Source organism: Macaca thibetana, chromosome X, assembly GCF_024542745.1.
Source record: "Macaca thibetana thibetana isolate TM-01 chromosome X, ASM2454274v1, whole genome shotgun sequence".
Taxonomy (NCBI): Eukaryota; Metazoa; Chordata; class Mammalia; order Primates; family Cercopithecidae; genus Macaca; species Macaca thibetana.
Genome location: NC_065598.1, coordinates 31,032,623 through 31,049,510, shown reverse-complemented (window position 1 = coordinate 31,049,510; position 16,888 = coordinate 31,032,623). Strand labels below are relative to the sequence as shown.

The 16,888-nt window shown below is 40.9% G+C and overlaps 1 protein-coding gene across 19 annotated transcripts in view; it reads left to right on the top strand.

Moving 5' to 3' along the window:
- DMD (dystrophin) overlaps positions 1-16,888 on the top strand; it is a 2,269,491-nt gene that overhangs the window by 2,113,478 nt on the left and 139,125 nt on the right. For 15 of the 19 annotated variants that reach the window (XM_050777140.1, XM_050777144.1, XM_050777148.1 and 12 more), the window contains one exon: positions 6,373-6,434. In XM_050777140.1, coding sequence (XP_050633097.1) covers positions 6,373-6,434 — 62 coding nt within the window. Of the gene's footprint in view, positions 1-527; positions 685-6,372; positions 6,435-16,888 lie in introns of those variants that run through there. The other 4 variants (XM_050777154.1, XM_050777156.1, XM_050777155.1 and 1 more) reach the window with 2 other exon arrangements.

The window sequence follows — 16,888 nt, the reverse complement described above, 5'->3', positions numbered from 1 at the left end:
GATACTGCTATTCCCAGGGACTACATTTTGAGATCCGCTGCTATGTCACAAATCCAAATACAAAGTCTTTTTAACAATCCCTTTTAGCTTCACGTCCTTATCGCCGGCCACTTTAATCTTCAACTGAGGAGGAAGGGAGAGTGAGAATTATGTATATAATTTTTTTCTTTCATTTTTAAAAAAGAAAACTCCAAGCCCACACTCTTAATTATCTGGGATGAGGTCATTTGCACCTGGGTCATTTATTTAGGCAACAAGTAGTCTTGCTGGAGGCTTTAAGGAGGTGTTAACAGAGCGGTGTGTGGCTTACAGGTTCCTGGGTCTACCTTAAATCCCCATCCTCTTTCTTTCTTTCTTTCTTTCTTTCTTTTTTTCTCTTTTCTTTTTCCTTTCCGTTTTGAAAGCCCCAACTGCCCAGTCTCTGGGTGTCCGGGTTCCCAGGTCCCTAGGTGGGGGCGGAGCCCGACACGGCCCCGCCCCGTCTGCCCGCAGCGCCCCCTCCCCGGCCCGCCCGCGCCGGCTCCTCCGCAGTGCTTTCAGCTGTGAGCTTGGGCGGCGGCGGCGGCGGCGGCGGCGGCGGCGCTCCACTTTCGGGGAGCCCGGCGGCTCTGGGAAGCTCACTCCTCCACTCGTACCCACCCTCGACCGCGGAGCCCTTGCAGCCATGAGGGAACAGCTCAAAGGGTAAGTGGATCGAGGCCCCGGCCCCGTCTCATCGCCGCAATCCGTGCACTTGTGGCGCGAGCAGGGGGCAAGCTGAGGCGGTCAAAACTTAGACAGGCGCGGCGACTGGACCCGGGGCGCCGGGCGGCTGGGCGTCTAGGAACCTCTCCCGCGGGTTCCCGCGGCGCGGCTGCAGGTGCGCCCCCGGGGTTTCTCCCCAGCCGCCGGGCTAGTGGGGGAACCTCTTCCCTCGGCTTTGGGACGGGCTGGGAGAGAAAAAGCTGATTTCTCCCCGTCCCCAGAGGGGATAACGCGTTCCTCACGCGGGGATTGGGGCCGGTGGAGCTTTTCGCTCCTTTCCAGGCTGCCAGTGTGGACGTGAGCAAGGCTGGCTGTTCCTAAATCGTCGCTCTTACTCGCCGAAGGAAGGGGCGCACGCGGCGCTACCTTCCATTGCACTGCAAGTGCCAAAAGGTCAACTTTCTGCCTGATTTCTTCCGAGGATTCCAACTGACATTTCCCTCGCTGCATTTTCTACCGTGCTCATTCCGTGCCCCAAGACCTGCAGAAATCAGGAAAGAAAGAACAAACAACTAAAGGCCAGAAGTCAAGGATTTCAGGGGGGATTTTTGTTTGGGCTTTTTTCCCCGTCCCCCCCCCCCTTTGGGATTGGGTGTGGAGTCATTTCTAGGGTGTTCTCTTGCATTTCTCCAGGTGTCTGTGCTCATCTTCAAGCAAAGTTTGTCACTCCCAATCCGTGCACGGCAATAAAACGGGCAGAACACTTTGCTGGGTCAAATTTGAAGTTAAGTTTGAAGCTTTAAATTTAAGGGGTTTAGTTGCTTGAGGGAGGCATAATATCATAAACTGTTTTTACATCATGAAAAAAATCCATCCGATTTAAGTGGTGAACTTTTAAGTGGCGTCTTTAAGTGAAATCTACATTTTTCCTTGGGCAATAAACTCTATGGTCCTCTGCTTTATCCCTGTCACATCTCCTTGTCACCCCCCACCCCCAATCAACCTTTCTTTTTTTGCCTAGATTTTTTATTGCCTTTTACCCAAGCCCCTCTTTGGAGGAGACGTTTGCTGTTGGAGAAGCGAGAGGAGCGAATGAAGCAACACGGTTGTATGAAAGTCCTCTGACCCTTGAACACCGTGGAATTGGTTTCAGTCATCAGTGTTTGATCTCCGATTGGACACGACCCTGAAAAGAAATTGCTTTGGCCAAAGTTGAGGGTGGGTGGGAGTTAAACCTTGAAAAGCAAATAGAACGGAAGACAAGTAACAGCTGGAACAGCCACCGAGGCAATCATCTTTGCCCTGGCTTTAGCCAAACAGTATAAAATGGTAAATATCCCAGGGAACAATAAATTGGAACTAGAATGGATTTCTGATGCTTATATTGATGCTCACCCCTCCAAACCCCTGCCCCACGGTAGCAGAAACTTTAAAATATATTTTACCATCCACACCCTGCCAGTATTCCAGCAATGCAAGCCAAGTTCAACAATTCAGCATGCAAATGCCAAGGTTCCTCTAGAAAAAGAGTCTGATCCTCAGATTAAAGGGAAATCATTTGTGTGTGTGGATCAATGGGCTCCAGATTATATATGAAGCCAAACTCTAATCCTCTGCAAATCGCAAGAGAACGCTACCTTTTTATATTGCTGCATAGTGATTAGTTTTCTCCCTGGGAAGTAGTGGACAGATAGTTTTTTAAAAGGACAACTGTTCGGAATATTTTCAGTACCAAATAACAATGGTGGCAGCAGAAATCTTATTTTAATTAGGCAACTGCCATTTTCCCAGCTACAGCAGTAGATATTTGTTACTTTTTGTAAGTGTTTAATGTTTGTTTTTAAGAAACTAAAAAAGCAATTCCAATAAGTCTGATTATTCCAGCACTGACAGCAGGAACAGCTCTGAGGCAGTTATAATAACCTTGCACACTACTTGAAACTAAAGAAGGTGAGAGAAAATTTAAATTGTACGGTAGGAAATTAGGTCAGCCTTGTGCTCAGTAGAGTAATGCTTTAATTTCTTATTATTGACAAGTAGATGTTGCCGGGGTCTTTTGTCATAGTCGATGATTTTATATTTTAATTTGCATCAGGGTCCTATCACAGCCTCAAATAAAAGGGAAAAGGAGAGATTATGGTTTGTACAAAGAAGAAGAGGGGAAATCTTCATATAAATACTGCTCAGAGAGGCATATCTGATGCCAGGCTTTGGAACCAGCAGGGCCAAAATCAATAACATTTTTTAAAGATGTAAAGAGCGTTCTAAGGATTATTTATGAAGCTGATCTCTGTGTTAATGTCCATACAGACTTGTGATCTATGTTGAACATTATTGTTCTCAGAAAGGCCAAACAAAGATGTACCCGTTAACATGTGAACAGGTTTCAGGATTTCCTTTTTGGTTGTTCATGGTATATGGGGGAGAGCATTTCCGATTGGAGAGTGAAATGCAGAAAAGAGACAATTACCAAAAACAGTGCCACCCACCCTTCCACTCCCTCCTCCCTAGCACACCATGTTTTTCTGGATTGTCTGCATATTCCAGGTAAATGTGGACTCTTCTCGTGGAGTTATTGAGAATTCTCTACTGTTTTTGAAGGCAGACACAGAGTAAGAAATGAAGCTGTAAAATCGGTATTGATCACAGACAAAAAAAATTGGTTTGTCCTTCAAGGTACAAGATAGATACGAGTTATGCAGATTTGTGCTATTTCATCCAGTCCATAGTCATAGTTCCTATCTATTTTGAAGGGTTAAATGTGTCCGAGGAGGGCTCTGGATTCATCACAGGTAGAAAATACTCACACGCTGTGAAGTGAATATTTGGTTCATCATATAGTTACCAAAAAATCTGAAGTTTTTTTGGCTATGTTGCCAAGCATTTTTAGCATTAAATGATTAAAAGACTATTTTTCTCATGTTAAGGATTAGTCACACCCTTTATTTCTCCTTTCCACTTGTGCTCACTTCTTTTGCTTAGAACTGGTTTGCAATTGAAGTGAAACTAAGACTGTAAAGGTGAAATCTAAATCTGTTTTTCTAGTTCTTTTGCATTGCTTAAAAATAAAAGGTTTGTGTGTTGAAGGTGAAAAAGGTTAGCTTCTGGAATTGTTTTAGGAGTTCATTTTTCTTTGTTATTCAAGTCCCACAGAATCACAGATAATTGGGAGAATAGTACGTATCAAGGACTAGTATCTTAACTCACAAATGGGCAATGGAATTGGGGGCTTAGAATTTCTTCCTTCTTCCAGTAAAGGAGATTTTCAGTTTTGCTGAGGACTGATGCATTAAAAAAATAATTTCTAAAGCCCTTTTCATAATTTTAACCTTCAAAATAAAGTCTTTAAAAAGGTAGGAATGTACGTATGCCAACAGTCACGAGATTTCTTTCGGAGCTGGGGAGCTACATGAAACCCTCATTCATTCTATGTGGGATTCTCTTGTAAATTGTATGCACTGTTTCCCTTCCCTTTTAGAATTGTGTTTGGTACAAGTTTATTTCTTGACTGTTCCTCTAATTTGAAGTCCATTCCAGATGGTGGCTTTTCATGGTGGTTCCCTGTCTGTCTGATCAGGCTTATCAGCTCAGCTAAATGTTTTTCTGCAGACCTATAGGAGATGCTACGGTCCTTACAAATATCCAGGAGATGGGACATTGTTGTTACACAGTGTGACTAGTAAGGGCCTGTGTGAGCCCTTGTACATGTGGGCACACGTGTGTGCTTCCTCTCTCCTCTCTTCCTTTCTCCCTGGTACTTATATCGCGTCTGGATGACCTTTGGAAATAGAGGCGGCCTGAATGCAGGGTGGTCTCAATAGAAGGTAACCTTTCCTTGCTCTGCACTTACGTACGGAATTGGTATACACTCAGTTTCCGAGCTGAGAAATGCCTGAGAACAAGCAACACTTTTTCCATGAAGCTGCAAGCTGCAGCCTCCTTGTGCTGTGCATGTAAAGTACCAGTCCCGCCTACCCCTTCTCCAGATCATAAACTGGTTTGGACATGGGGTTTCCTAAAACCCCTTAAAGCATAGAGACCACATCTCTTGCTCTTCTTGCTCTTTAAGACTTGAATGTCACTCTGTTACATTCCCTCAACTGATAAGCCCTTGTTATAGTCCTCAAATGTGAATTGTCTCTGTGGAAAAGTCAAACAGAAACAAACGTATTTGGAAGACAGTGAAACAGCACTTCACAAGTGAACGTTTTCTTGCAAATTGTTTTCAGTAGCCCTCACTGTTCAGTGACTGGTAAATATCACAGGGATGGTCTTTGAAGTTGTACAATTTGGGTGATTTCCATATGTCTTTAGGAGGTTTATGATTGTATTCCATTTCTCAAACCAATTTAAATGGTTCTTTTCTTGTTTTAAAACATAGGCGAGAACATGTAGTGTGTTGGTTTTGCTGTCTAGGAAGGGTCTGTCTTCGGCTTGATTGACTTAACTACAGTTGGATCCACATCTATATTGTAATCAGCTAATAACAGATTTGCTTTTAATAGATGACAATTTGAGGGGCACATGATACCAAAAGCGACCACATATTGAGCACCAAACGGTGCCAGTCATTTACCTATATCAACTAATCCTTTAATCCTCTAGTAGGGCGCAGAGCCCTAAAATTCAAAACATACGCTAAGGCCATTTGACATTGTTGCCTGTCCAGACTCCTCTTTCTGTGTGAGACCTCGGTACTTTCTGGTTCTCTTGAAATGCTCCAATTTAAGCGATTTCTTTTTCCTTCCCTCCCCTTCCCCCCAAAAGTTTATGAATAGGCTCTGCATATGAGTACCCAAGTATCATTCAAAACTGCATTTGACTGTATCAAAGCCTGCCATGCAATTCCTGACAACTGGAAATACGATGCTGTGGTGATTTACATAGATGGGCCAAAGTAAGGAAAAGTATATGTAGTTATTTCTCCAGGGTTTATTCATGTAATTGAATGAGGAACAAAGGTGTTTTGTGCTTTTTGTGGCAGGAGCTGATAGCCAGCAACCACACTTCAAGAAATGGAAGAGAGCTGTGAATGCTTCATTCAGGCCCAAGTAAATATAGGAAGAGGTGTAGTGGTGTATAGCGTACTGAGTTTAAAGAAAAAACACTCCGAAAGTAATGGGAAGAAGGAAGTTATGATATATTAGTCAGGCACTGGATATACCTTAAGCTGAAATGAAATACAGGTATCATGGATATGAGATCTGGATATGTAGAAGAAAGCGTAATGGGAAAAATGTCAGGGGCAGTGAAAGCAAATGAGAAGTGAGATGATTTATATTTATTGAACTAATGTCCGGTATCTCTTTGACAGAGTTGAGTAATAATCAGTTGTCAGTGTCCTTTATGTAGTGTTCCACATTGGATGGGTGAAGAAATCCTGATAGTCAATTATTGATCACATGACAAGGTCAATTTATCATGACTGAAGCTCAATCGATTTGTGGGTGCAATGAAGAAACATTCTGGAACTGAATAATGTTTATATTGCTTTTCCCTTTGGAAGCAAAGCAGAAAGGGGCCTTTCTGCTTGTAAGATAAACATTTCTTCAATACACTATGGAAGTGCTTTGAAATAAAGATTCCGAATGGTTCAAAAGCAAATCTTCTTGTTGTTGTTGTGTTTTTCCTCTTTTCTCAACTACCCATTGTAAATTCTAAAGTCTTTCTTTATGTTTTGTGTTTTAGCCACGAGACTCAAACAACTTGCTGGGACCATCCCAAAATGACAGAGCTCTACCAGTCTTTAGGTAAGGACATGGCCATGTTTCCTCCAAGTTAAATGACAGGTGACTTTTAGGATAAAGTAGTTTGTAGTGTGAAAGTTACTTGCTATATAAATACATCACTAGATTGTTTCACGGGTGAAAGCAGTGGCACCTTCCTATCCAAAATGGACAATTAGCTTTCTTTTTTTCAGGGGTTCCTTAAAAACAAGTTTTAGAAGTTGACTGCTAAAAATTCAATATACCTGAGAGGCCCTAAGGGTCTTTGTCGTTTTCTTTGGTGCCTAAAAGGATGGAAAAACAGTTGCAATTTACGACTGTATTTTTTTTTATTGCCACGAAGATAGAAAACTGTTTCAGGTGCTTATTGATTTCTTCCGTGTGAAACCAAGACAACCCTTTTGCCAAACCACAGATGTTGTGTAAAGGAATTTTCTGCCGTCTTTCCAGCGCTCACAATTCCTAAGGCCTGGCGGGTCATTAATGTGAACATTTAAATGATTTCTTTAGTATGGCTTGTTTTGTGCTTATGTAAGAGCCTGGCAGTTGTGTTTTCTTCCCCCTCATAACTTGAAATTTTTTGAATAGGTACATAGCGTACAAATAAGGGTTTGAAAACACAGTCTTTTTACACTGGACCAATGTCCAGATGTCTGGTTTGTCATTTTAGATCTACAAGGAATATTCTGAAATGAATTATCTTAAGTTGCAGCTTGTTTGGGGTTTTGTTTTGTTTTGGGACGGGGTCTTGCTCTGTCTCCCAGGCTGGAGTGCGATGGTGCAGTTATAGCTTATTGCAGCCTTGAACCCCTGGGCTCATGTGGTTCTTCTGCCTCAGCCTCCTGAGTAGCTGGGACTACAGGAATGCACCACCACACCCAGCTCATTTTTTAAATTTATTTTTATTTATTTTTGTAGAGATGGGTCTCACTATGTTGCCCAGGTTGTGTTTATATATATATATATTTGTATATATAAAAAGTCATGTCTTTTCTACTTTTTCAAGCCTGTATTTCTGTGAATGGATATGTTGATAGACAAACACATAAGGCGATCTCTTTGGATTTAAGGTTACGTGATAAACACTGTGGGAATCAGGGTACTTAAACATAAATTTTGTGTAGGTATATGTAAGTGGGGTGTGTGTGTCAGGGGGTATGTAGCTATTACTGCTTTTGTGTCATGGATTCTCACGGAATGAATTGTAGCTATAGAGACACCAAGGATTAGAGAAGAGATATTAGCCAAAAAATGGTTTTATTAAACATTTTTCTAATTATAAATGATTAAATTTCTTCTAGAAAACCTGAAAAATTTTTTCATGTGTCTGTTGGCTGTATGAATGTCTTCTTTTGAGAAATGTCTGTTCATATCCTTTGCCCACTTTTTGATGGGGTTGTTTGTTTTTTTCTTGTAAATTTGTTTGAGTTCTTTGTAGGTTCTGGATATTAGCCCTTTGTCAGACGAGTAGATTGCAAAAATTTTCTCCCATTCTGTAGGTTGCCTGTTCACTCTGATGGTAGTTTCTTTTGCTGTGCAGAAGCTCTTTAGTTTAATGAGATCCCATTTGTCAATTTTGGCTTTTGCTGCCGTTGCTTTTGGTGTTTTAGACATGAAGTCTTTGCCCATGCCTATGTCCTGAATGGTACTACCTAGGTTTTCCTCTAGGATTTTTATGGTATTAGGTCTAACATTTAAGTCTCTAATCCATCTTGAATTAATTTTCGTATAAGGAGTAAGGAAAGGATCCAGTTTCAGCTTTCTACTTATGGCTAGCCAATTTTCCCAGCACCATTTATTAAATAGGGAATCCTTTCCCCATTTCTTGTTTCTCTCAGGTTTGTCAAAGATCAGATGGCTGTAGATGTGTGGTATTATTTCTGAGGACTCTGTTCTGTTTCATTGGTCTATATCTCTGTTTTGGTACCAGTACCATGCTGTTTTGGTTACTGTAGCCTTGTAGTATAGTTTGAAGTCAGGTAGCGTGATGCCTCCAGCTTTGTTCTTTTGACTTAGGATTGTCTTGGAGATGCGGGCTCTTTTTTGGTTCCATATGAACTTTAAAGCAGTTTTTTCCAATTCTGTGAAGAAACTCATTGGTAGCTTGATGGGGATGGCATTGAATCTATAAATTACCTTGGGCAGTATGGCTCATCATCACTGGCCATCAGAGAAATGCAAATCAAAACCACAATGAGATACCATCTCACACCAGTTAGAATGGCGATCATTCAAAAGTCAGGAAACAACAGGTGCTGGAGAGGATGTGGAGAAATAGGAACACTTTTACACTGTTGGTGGGATTGTAAACTAGTTCAACCATTATGGAAAACAGTATGGCGATTCCTCAAGGATCTAGAACTAGATGTACCATATGACCCAGCCATCCCATTACTGGGTATATACCCAAAGGATTATAAATTATGCTGCTATAAAGACACATGCACACGTATGTTTATTGCAGCACTATTCACAATAGCAAAGACTTGGAATCAACCCAAATGTCCATCAGTGACAGACTGGATTAAGAAAATGTGGCACATATACACCATGGAATACTATGCAGCCATCAAAAAGGATGAGTTTGTGTCCTTTGTAGGGACATGGATGCAGCTGGAAACCATCATTCTTAGCAAACTATCACAAGAACAGAAAACCAAACACCGCATGTTCTCACTCATAGGTGGGAACTGAACAATGAGATCACTTGGACTCAGGAAGGGGAACATCACACACGGGGCCTGTCATGGGGGGGGGGAAGGGGGAGGGATTGCATTGGGAGTTATACCTGATGTAAATGACGAGTTGATGGGTGCAGCACACCAACATGGCACAAGTATACATATGTAACAAACCTGCACGTTATGCACATGTACCCTACAACTTAAAGTATAATAATAATAAATAAATTTAAAAAAAAAAAAACCTGAAAAATGTAAATAAAAAACATGAAAAAGGAAAAACAAAGTCACTTATACTAACCAGAGAGAGAGAGAGATCCAATACATTTCGAGTAATATTATGTCATTTCAGTCTAGTTATAAGTGTGTAAACGTTTAAAATTTTAAATCAAATTGGGATCAGCTAATTTTCTAGTGCTACATTTCCAGCCCCCACAGAATGTTTTTGGCTTATAATTGTGGACTGTTTATACCACAGGTGGAAAACGTGAATGCTTATCTTTTGGCAAATGAGAGAATGAAAAGGCTTCATCTGAAGTGGGCAGCAGCTGTCCTGGGCAAGCTGGTCTTTCTATCCCAGTACTCCCAGGACCCCAGGACCCCTGATTGTACAAGAGAAACTAGAAATGCGTCCACAAAAAGCTAATTTAAATTTGTCTGTGGGCCTCTTGATCATAACCTGTGGTTTACACAGATGTAGCCCACTTCTAACATTTCCTACTCTAATTACAGTAATTTCTAGTTGTAATATTTTAATTCACTCTTATTTTAAAATCATTATTATTATAGAATTAATACCTATTCATATTTTTTAAAGTTTAAAAATATAGACAGGCTAACAAAAAAGAAGAGACAAATCATAACCCCACTTCTTAGAGTTAGCTGCTGTTTAATAATCTAGTAGATATCTTCAAAAATGTCTTTCTATACATATATTTTTATAGAAGTTGAATCATTCTGTCTTATAGCTTGTTTTTTTTTTTTTTCACTGAAAAGTAATATATTACCATGGCCATATTTACATTTTGTTGTATAGCATTCTCTACCACTTTCAATTACTCTGTAATGAGAAATTGCAAACATGTTTGATGAAAAGCTAACTATGGACTATCAATGAATACATGTTTGCACCTTTAATAAAAATTAAATATACATTTAATCATTATATTGCTAACATTTTCTCCGTAGTTTAGATGTGGTGATAAACTCAAAACTAGTAATCTCTCATGACTTGTGACACTGGGCTTGTGACATCACTCAATTTTGAATGATAACAGAATTTTACAGTTGCAGGGGATTTTAGAATTCATTTATCGCAAACTTTTTCTTTTATGAAATCAACTTTCAGGTATAATTTGTATATAATAAAAGGAAGTCATCGTAAGTGTGTTATCAATTCCAGCCCCCTTTGAAATTCTGTTTCTTGCTAGCCCAATAACAAACCATTTGCAAGTGAACTAAGTGTTGAAATTTGCTTTTCACCTTTCAGAGTTAATATTTACATTAGTTTTGTAACAATCAAACATTCGTTGGGCTTTTATCCAAATGGTGAGTCATCAAATAACATCTCGCATTTATCGCGGGCCTATTGTATGTTTTTTACATGGGACATGCCAGCAACCAACCTGCATGGTAGATGGTATCAACATCCACATTTCACAGGACAGTGAAGCCAGGCTCAGGGAGGAGTTGATCAGGGCTACACAGCTATGTGGGGCTACACCTGGGTTTGTCCTTGGTTTTCTGTTAGTACTTTCACTGTTCTCATTGATTTTATTTACTAGGTAAAGTATATTCATGTTGGTTACTACATACCTGCTACACGTATATAGGGATTGATAGTTTTACCTATGAATAGTAAGTTACTTGAGTGGTATTTCTGGAAGTGGTATGGTGGGTTCCTAAACAATGGGCACTCCTTTCACTGTTGCCTGGCACATACAGAATGATTGATTTAGTTTGTTATATGGCTACATCCTTTTTTTTTTTTTTTTTTTTTTTTAGACAGAATCTCACTCTGTCACCCAGGCTGGAATGCAGTGGCATGATCTTGGCTCACGGCAACCCCCACGTCCCCAGGATCAAGTGATTCTCCTGCTTCAGCCTCCCGAGTAACTGGGATTACTAGGTGCCTGCCACCATGCCCAACTAATTTTTGTATTTTTACTAGGGACGGGGTTTTGCCATGTTGGCCAGGCTGCTCTCGACCTCCTGACCTCAGGTGATCCGCCCACCTTGGCCTCCCAAATTGTTAGGATTACAGGTGTAAGCCACCGCGCCCAGCCTGCCTGTATCCTTGAGATCCCATATAAGATTAACTACCAGTACTGCCTTTCCTCCTCTCCAGAATTATAGTGTTTCAAAGTCGAAACACAAGCATAAAATACTGAAAAGAAACTTTTTATTGCTTTTTAGTTTTTACTTATTAGCTTATATTTTTCTTCATCAAGAGGGTATCCCTTTAGGTCAAATTGCTCTTTGAGCTGGATGAAATGATTGGAAGCCTTCATACAGTCAGTTCATGAAAGGTATCTTGAAAGCAGAAATGGTGTTGTGGTCTGGCGTGTCAATGTTTAAGACCACATCTAGCCCCCTCTGCTAATCGAACCTGAACCTCATGTCTCTGGTGAGGTGCTGAAAATATCAAGATGTTGCTTTTTCCCTCTGTTCCCCCACTCCAGACATACTCTACTGTGGAAGCTACAGTGGTTCACAGTATGCATAGTAGGTTACACATTCCTAAAGACGCCCACTTCTAAGGAGATTTCCATTCTCTAATTTGCCAGAGTTCCCAAGCAGCCTGTTCAACACATGTTTATGTTACCTGCCTGGCCCTCAAAAGCATTCAGGTGTTCCCCCGCACCCAGGGTTTGAACACAATAGGATTAGAAGCTGAAAACATTTTGTTAGAACCGAAAAAGTAGCAAGTATTTACTGATGAAAAGCTATAATATTGCTTGAGATATTACCATTGGAGCTCTCTAATACATTCTAGGTGGTTTTCTTTTTCATTCCTTTTCCACTGATTTTCTAAAATGAATTTATATTATTTACAGTTAGATGTTTGGTAAAAAAGTTTCTTCGTCAATACCCCCTATTCCATTTCTTACTTAGTGTCTCTATAGCTACAGTTCATTAACCAATGAGAACTTATGACAGAAAACCAACAGTAGCCACACACACACACACACACACACACACACCCCACATATATGTAGATAATTTATGCTTAAGGACCCTGATTCTCATGGACTTTGTCAGGTAACCTTAAACTCAAGGAGATCATCTCATGTATTTTTAGTCTGTATGTCCAGTCGTGAAAAATGCAGATGCAGACATTTTAGTGGTAGAGAAAATAGAACTTTTTTGATTAAAAAATAAATAAAAAGTAAGATAATTAATTTGAGATTATTTCCAACAGATCTAAAGTGGCTTTTCAGAGGAGGTTTCAGTCAAGTCTTAGAAATATTGTGTTCCCCTCATTTTTAGGCTGTGTACCTACACAAAAAAATTGAGAGAAAATATTGCCAGAGTCCTACACAAACAAAGCAAGACATAACAAAGAAATAATTTAAAGGTTCACTATGATGACTGAACAGTCATTAGGAATTTGAGTCTCCATAAAATTTTTTACATCACATTAATGGTTTGACAAAAGCATTGTCTTGGATTTTCACAGGGAATAAATCACTAAAAGCAATGGAAATCAGTTTTCTTTCAGCATTTTTCTGTGACTACCCCCAGTAGTCATAGAATGGTAGTAGAGAATGCTAGTGGAGTGAGTGGGATATAAGAGACCAAGTGTCCCGTGTCTATTTTTTGTAGGCCTTGGTGCTTTATCTTTAAAATGTGAGGATATTGGGGCTGGGCACAATGGCTCACTCTTGTAATCCCAGCATTTTGGGAGGTCGAGGCGGGCGGATCACCTGAGGTCGGAAGATCAAGACCATCCTGGCTAACGCAGTGAAACCCCATCTTTACTAAAAATACAAAAAATTAGCCAGGCGTGGTGGCACATGCCTGTAATCCCAGCTACTCAAGAGGCCGAGGCTGGAGAATCACTCGAACCCAGGAGGCAGAGGTTGCGATGAGCCGAGATCGCGCTGTTGCACTCCCTCCTGGGCAACAAGAGTGAAACTCCATCTCAAAAAAAAAAAAAAAAAAAGTGAGGATATTGGACAAGTGTCTAAGAATTTTGTTTTTCTTTTACTTTGGGCTGAGGGTGGGGCAGGCTGTTTCTAAACTTGCTGTGATCATCATTTTTCAAGAGGTACATTTAGGCTAACTCTGCAGACAAGTGGATTTCTAAAAGTTTAATCATTCCTATGTTTTAAAATGTACATTCTGAGAAAACAAACAACAGGAGAAGATCATGCCACCCATCCATGTCTTACAGGCTGAGTGAGGCAAGCTGTTGTCAAATAGAGAGGCTCTTGAGATATTTCCCATTAGACTCCTCTGGTCATTCGTTATTGAGAGGGCACATTCTTCGTCACTCCCTAGAAGTAATAATATGTTTGATTCATGAGGTGAATTTTAGATTTCTATTAGCATTTTTACAAATGTAATGGAAAGACTGTTCCAATAGGTTAGCTTGGTGATTTAAAACCCCGAGTTCTTCAAGGCTCCAGAAAGCTTTTACAAAATCGGTAGATGTTAGATAGTAATACGCTCTGGAATTTATTTTGAAATACTAATATAATATTGATTTAGATGAAGTGCAGTTATGTGGTTAAAAGCCTGTCCTTTTCTCACAATTTATGTCTAGGTCCATAAGTTCATTACTGAAATTTTAAGAAAATATTTTTTAAAAAGTTCACGCTGCCCACACACATATAATATATGCTGCTTAAAAATACTTTTATTGTTTTTCTTTTTTTTTTTTTTTTAAGACAGCGTCTTGCTCTGTCACGTAGACTGGAGTGCAGTGGCCTGATCATGGCACACTGCAGCTTTGAACACCCAGGCTCAAGAGATCCTCCCACCTCAGCCTTCCAAGTAGCTGGGACTATAGCCGTGTGCCATGGTGCCTGGCTAATCTTGTTTTTAATTTTTTGTAGAGATGGGGGTCTCACCATGTTGCCCAGGCTGGTCTCAAATTCTTGGGCTCAAGCGATACTCCCACCTTGGCCTCCCACAGCTCTGAGATTCCAAGTGTGAGCCACTGTGCCTGGCCTCACAATTTCCAATTTCAAGTCTTACTACAAACTTAAGTAATCAAGACAGCATTTACATAAGGACAGATATACTGATCAACAGAGTAGAATTTATGCTGGGCACGGTGGCTCACATTTGTAATCCCAGCACTTTTGGAGGCCGAGGCAAGTAGATCACTTGAGCTCAGGAGTTCGAGACCAGCCTGGGCAACATGGTGAAACCCCTGTCTCCCCATCTTTACAAAAAATACAAAAATTAGCCGAGCATGGTGGCATGTGCCTGTAGTCCCAGATACTCAGGAGGCTGAGGTGGGAGGATCGCTTGAGCCCGGGAGGTCGAGACTGCAGTAAGCCAAGGTTACATCACTGCACTCCAGCCTGGGCAACAGAACGAGACCCTGTTTAAAAACATTATTTCTGGCTGGGCGCGGTGACTCACACCTGTAATCCCAACACTTTGGGAGGCCGAGGCGGGCGGATCATGAGGTCAGGAGATCAAGACCATCCTGGCTAACATGGTGAAACCCCATCTCTACTAAAAATACAAAAAACTAGCCGGGCATGATGGCGGGCACCTGTAGTCCCAGTTACTCAGGAGGCTGAGGCAGGAGAATGGCGTGAACCCGGGGAGTGGAGCTTGCAGTGAGCCGAGATCGCGCCACTGCACTCCAGCCTGGGAGACAGAGCAAGACTCTGTCTCAAAAAAACAAACAAAAAAACAAAAACATTTTTTCTTAGCCTGTGTTATTGGGGGTCTCTTAATTATAAATACAATAAAATATATGGTTCCCCAGTGGTTCCTTTCTAAATTACAGTGTGTGGTTTTTTTTTGTGATACCATCAGTATAGTACAAGAATACCAGTTTATGAAGGAAACATATAGGTAAAAATAGGATAATGTGAAGAGAGAATCACTGCACTTCAGAAAGCTGATTTTATTTCAAGCAGTTTATTAAAATCTAGATGCACCATATGTTCTGGTGTTACTTATTCCAATTTCCTTTTCCTTCATTGAAGCCCTTTTAACCACAAGTTTTTTCTCAAGGGGTATTGATTCTCCTTTTCTTGAGTTATAGCATTCTTCAGGAGGATCTAGCCCTCTTTAATCTGTTGCCCAGTTTTTGGAACCTACTATCCAGCATGATGCTCACCTGAATGATGCAAAAGCTCTCAATTTTCAAAAGTGGACTTCTGAGTGTTTTTGAAATTCTTAGGAAAAGTGGTCTTTAAAAACCATAAGATTTGGGCCAGGCGCGGTGGCTCAAGCCTGTAATCCCAGCGCTTTGGGAGGCCGAGATGGGTGGATCACGAGGTCAGGAGATCGAGACCATCCTGGCTAACACGGTGAAACCCCGTCTCTACTAAAAATACAAAAAAAAAAAAACACCCCAAAAAACTAGCCGGGCAAGGTGGCGGGCACCTGTAGTCCCAGCTACTCAGGAGGCTGAGGCAGGAGAATGGCGTGAACCCGGGAGGCGGAGCTTGCAGTGAGCTGAGATCCGGCCACTATACTCCAGCCTGGGCAACAGAGCGAGATTCCGTCTCAAAAAAAAAAAAAAAAAAAAAAAAAAAACCATAAGATTTGAAGGCAGTCTGTCAGCACGTGGCCCTTAGCTTCATGTCTGTGGTTTGCAGAGGGCTTCAGAATGTTAAAATGAGGATTTAATTTTAGGGTCTGCTGGGCCTGAGGTTAGGGGTGTGATTCTTCAGCAGTTCCAGTTAGGAGAACTAGTTAAGTCCTAGTTAAGTCAACAGGGCGAAAAGCTTTTTAAAGATACATCAATATCATTATAAATCAGCAATTGCAAGAGAGTTAAAAACACTGCCATCAAAATCCTTGTACCTCTTTCCTCAGCTTGCCCAAGAGGAAGGGATATCATAGTTATTTGCTCATTCTCCTCTTTTGATAGGCTTTCTACATTCCATTAAGTATTCCCTCCTGAGGATGCTCTTGGGTTAGAAACTGCAGGATTCTGAATGACTATGAATTCCTTTTGCATTAGGAGTTTGTCCTAATGCTTTTCTCAGCATATTTTGTGAACTAAACTGTTCTCCACTAAGCTACTCAATATTTAGCTTTCCTTGGCTCTTGCTTCTAGTTCCTTAACATACTGCTCAGTGTTAAAACCCCTGCCTTTTGACTTTTTACTGCCATAATGCTTTGAACTGGAAAGGATATCTAGATTCAGATGCCAGCTTCCGTGTGATCTCGGGCAAGTCCCTTTCTATTGGTCTTCATTTTCTTATATGTCATGTTGGCCAGTGATCTTTCATCATTAAATGACTGATTTTGATTTAACTCCTGGCTAGAGTAAAGCTTGGTTGTATGAATGTTATCAGCCCTAAACCCCCAGTTCCTCTTTGTCACCACCAACCTAAAGGATATGAGTAATAGGATAATCATATTTATTTATTTAATTATTATTATTTTTTGAGACGGAGTCTCTGTCGCCAGGCAGGAGTGCAGTGGCGCAATCTCATCTCACTGTAACCTCCACCTCCTGCATTCAAGCGATTCTCCTGCCTCAGCCTCCCGCTACCACGTCCAGCTAATTTTTGTATTTTTAGTAGAGACAGGGTTTCACCATGTTGGCCAGGCTGGTCTCGATCTCCTGAACTCATGATCCACCCACCTCAGCCT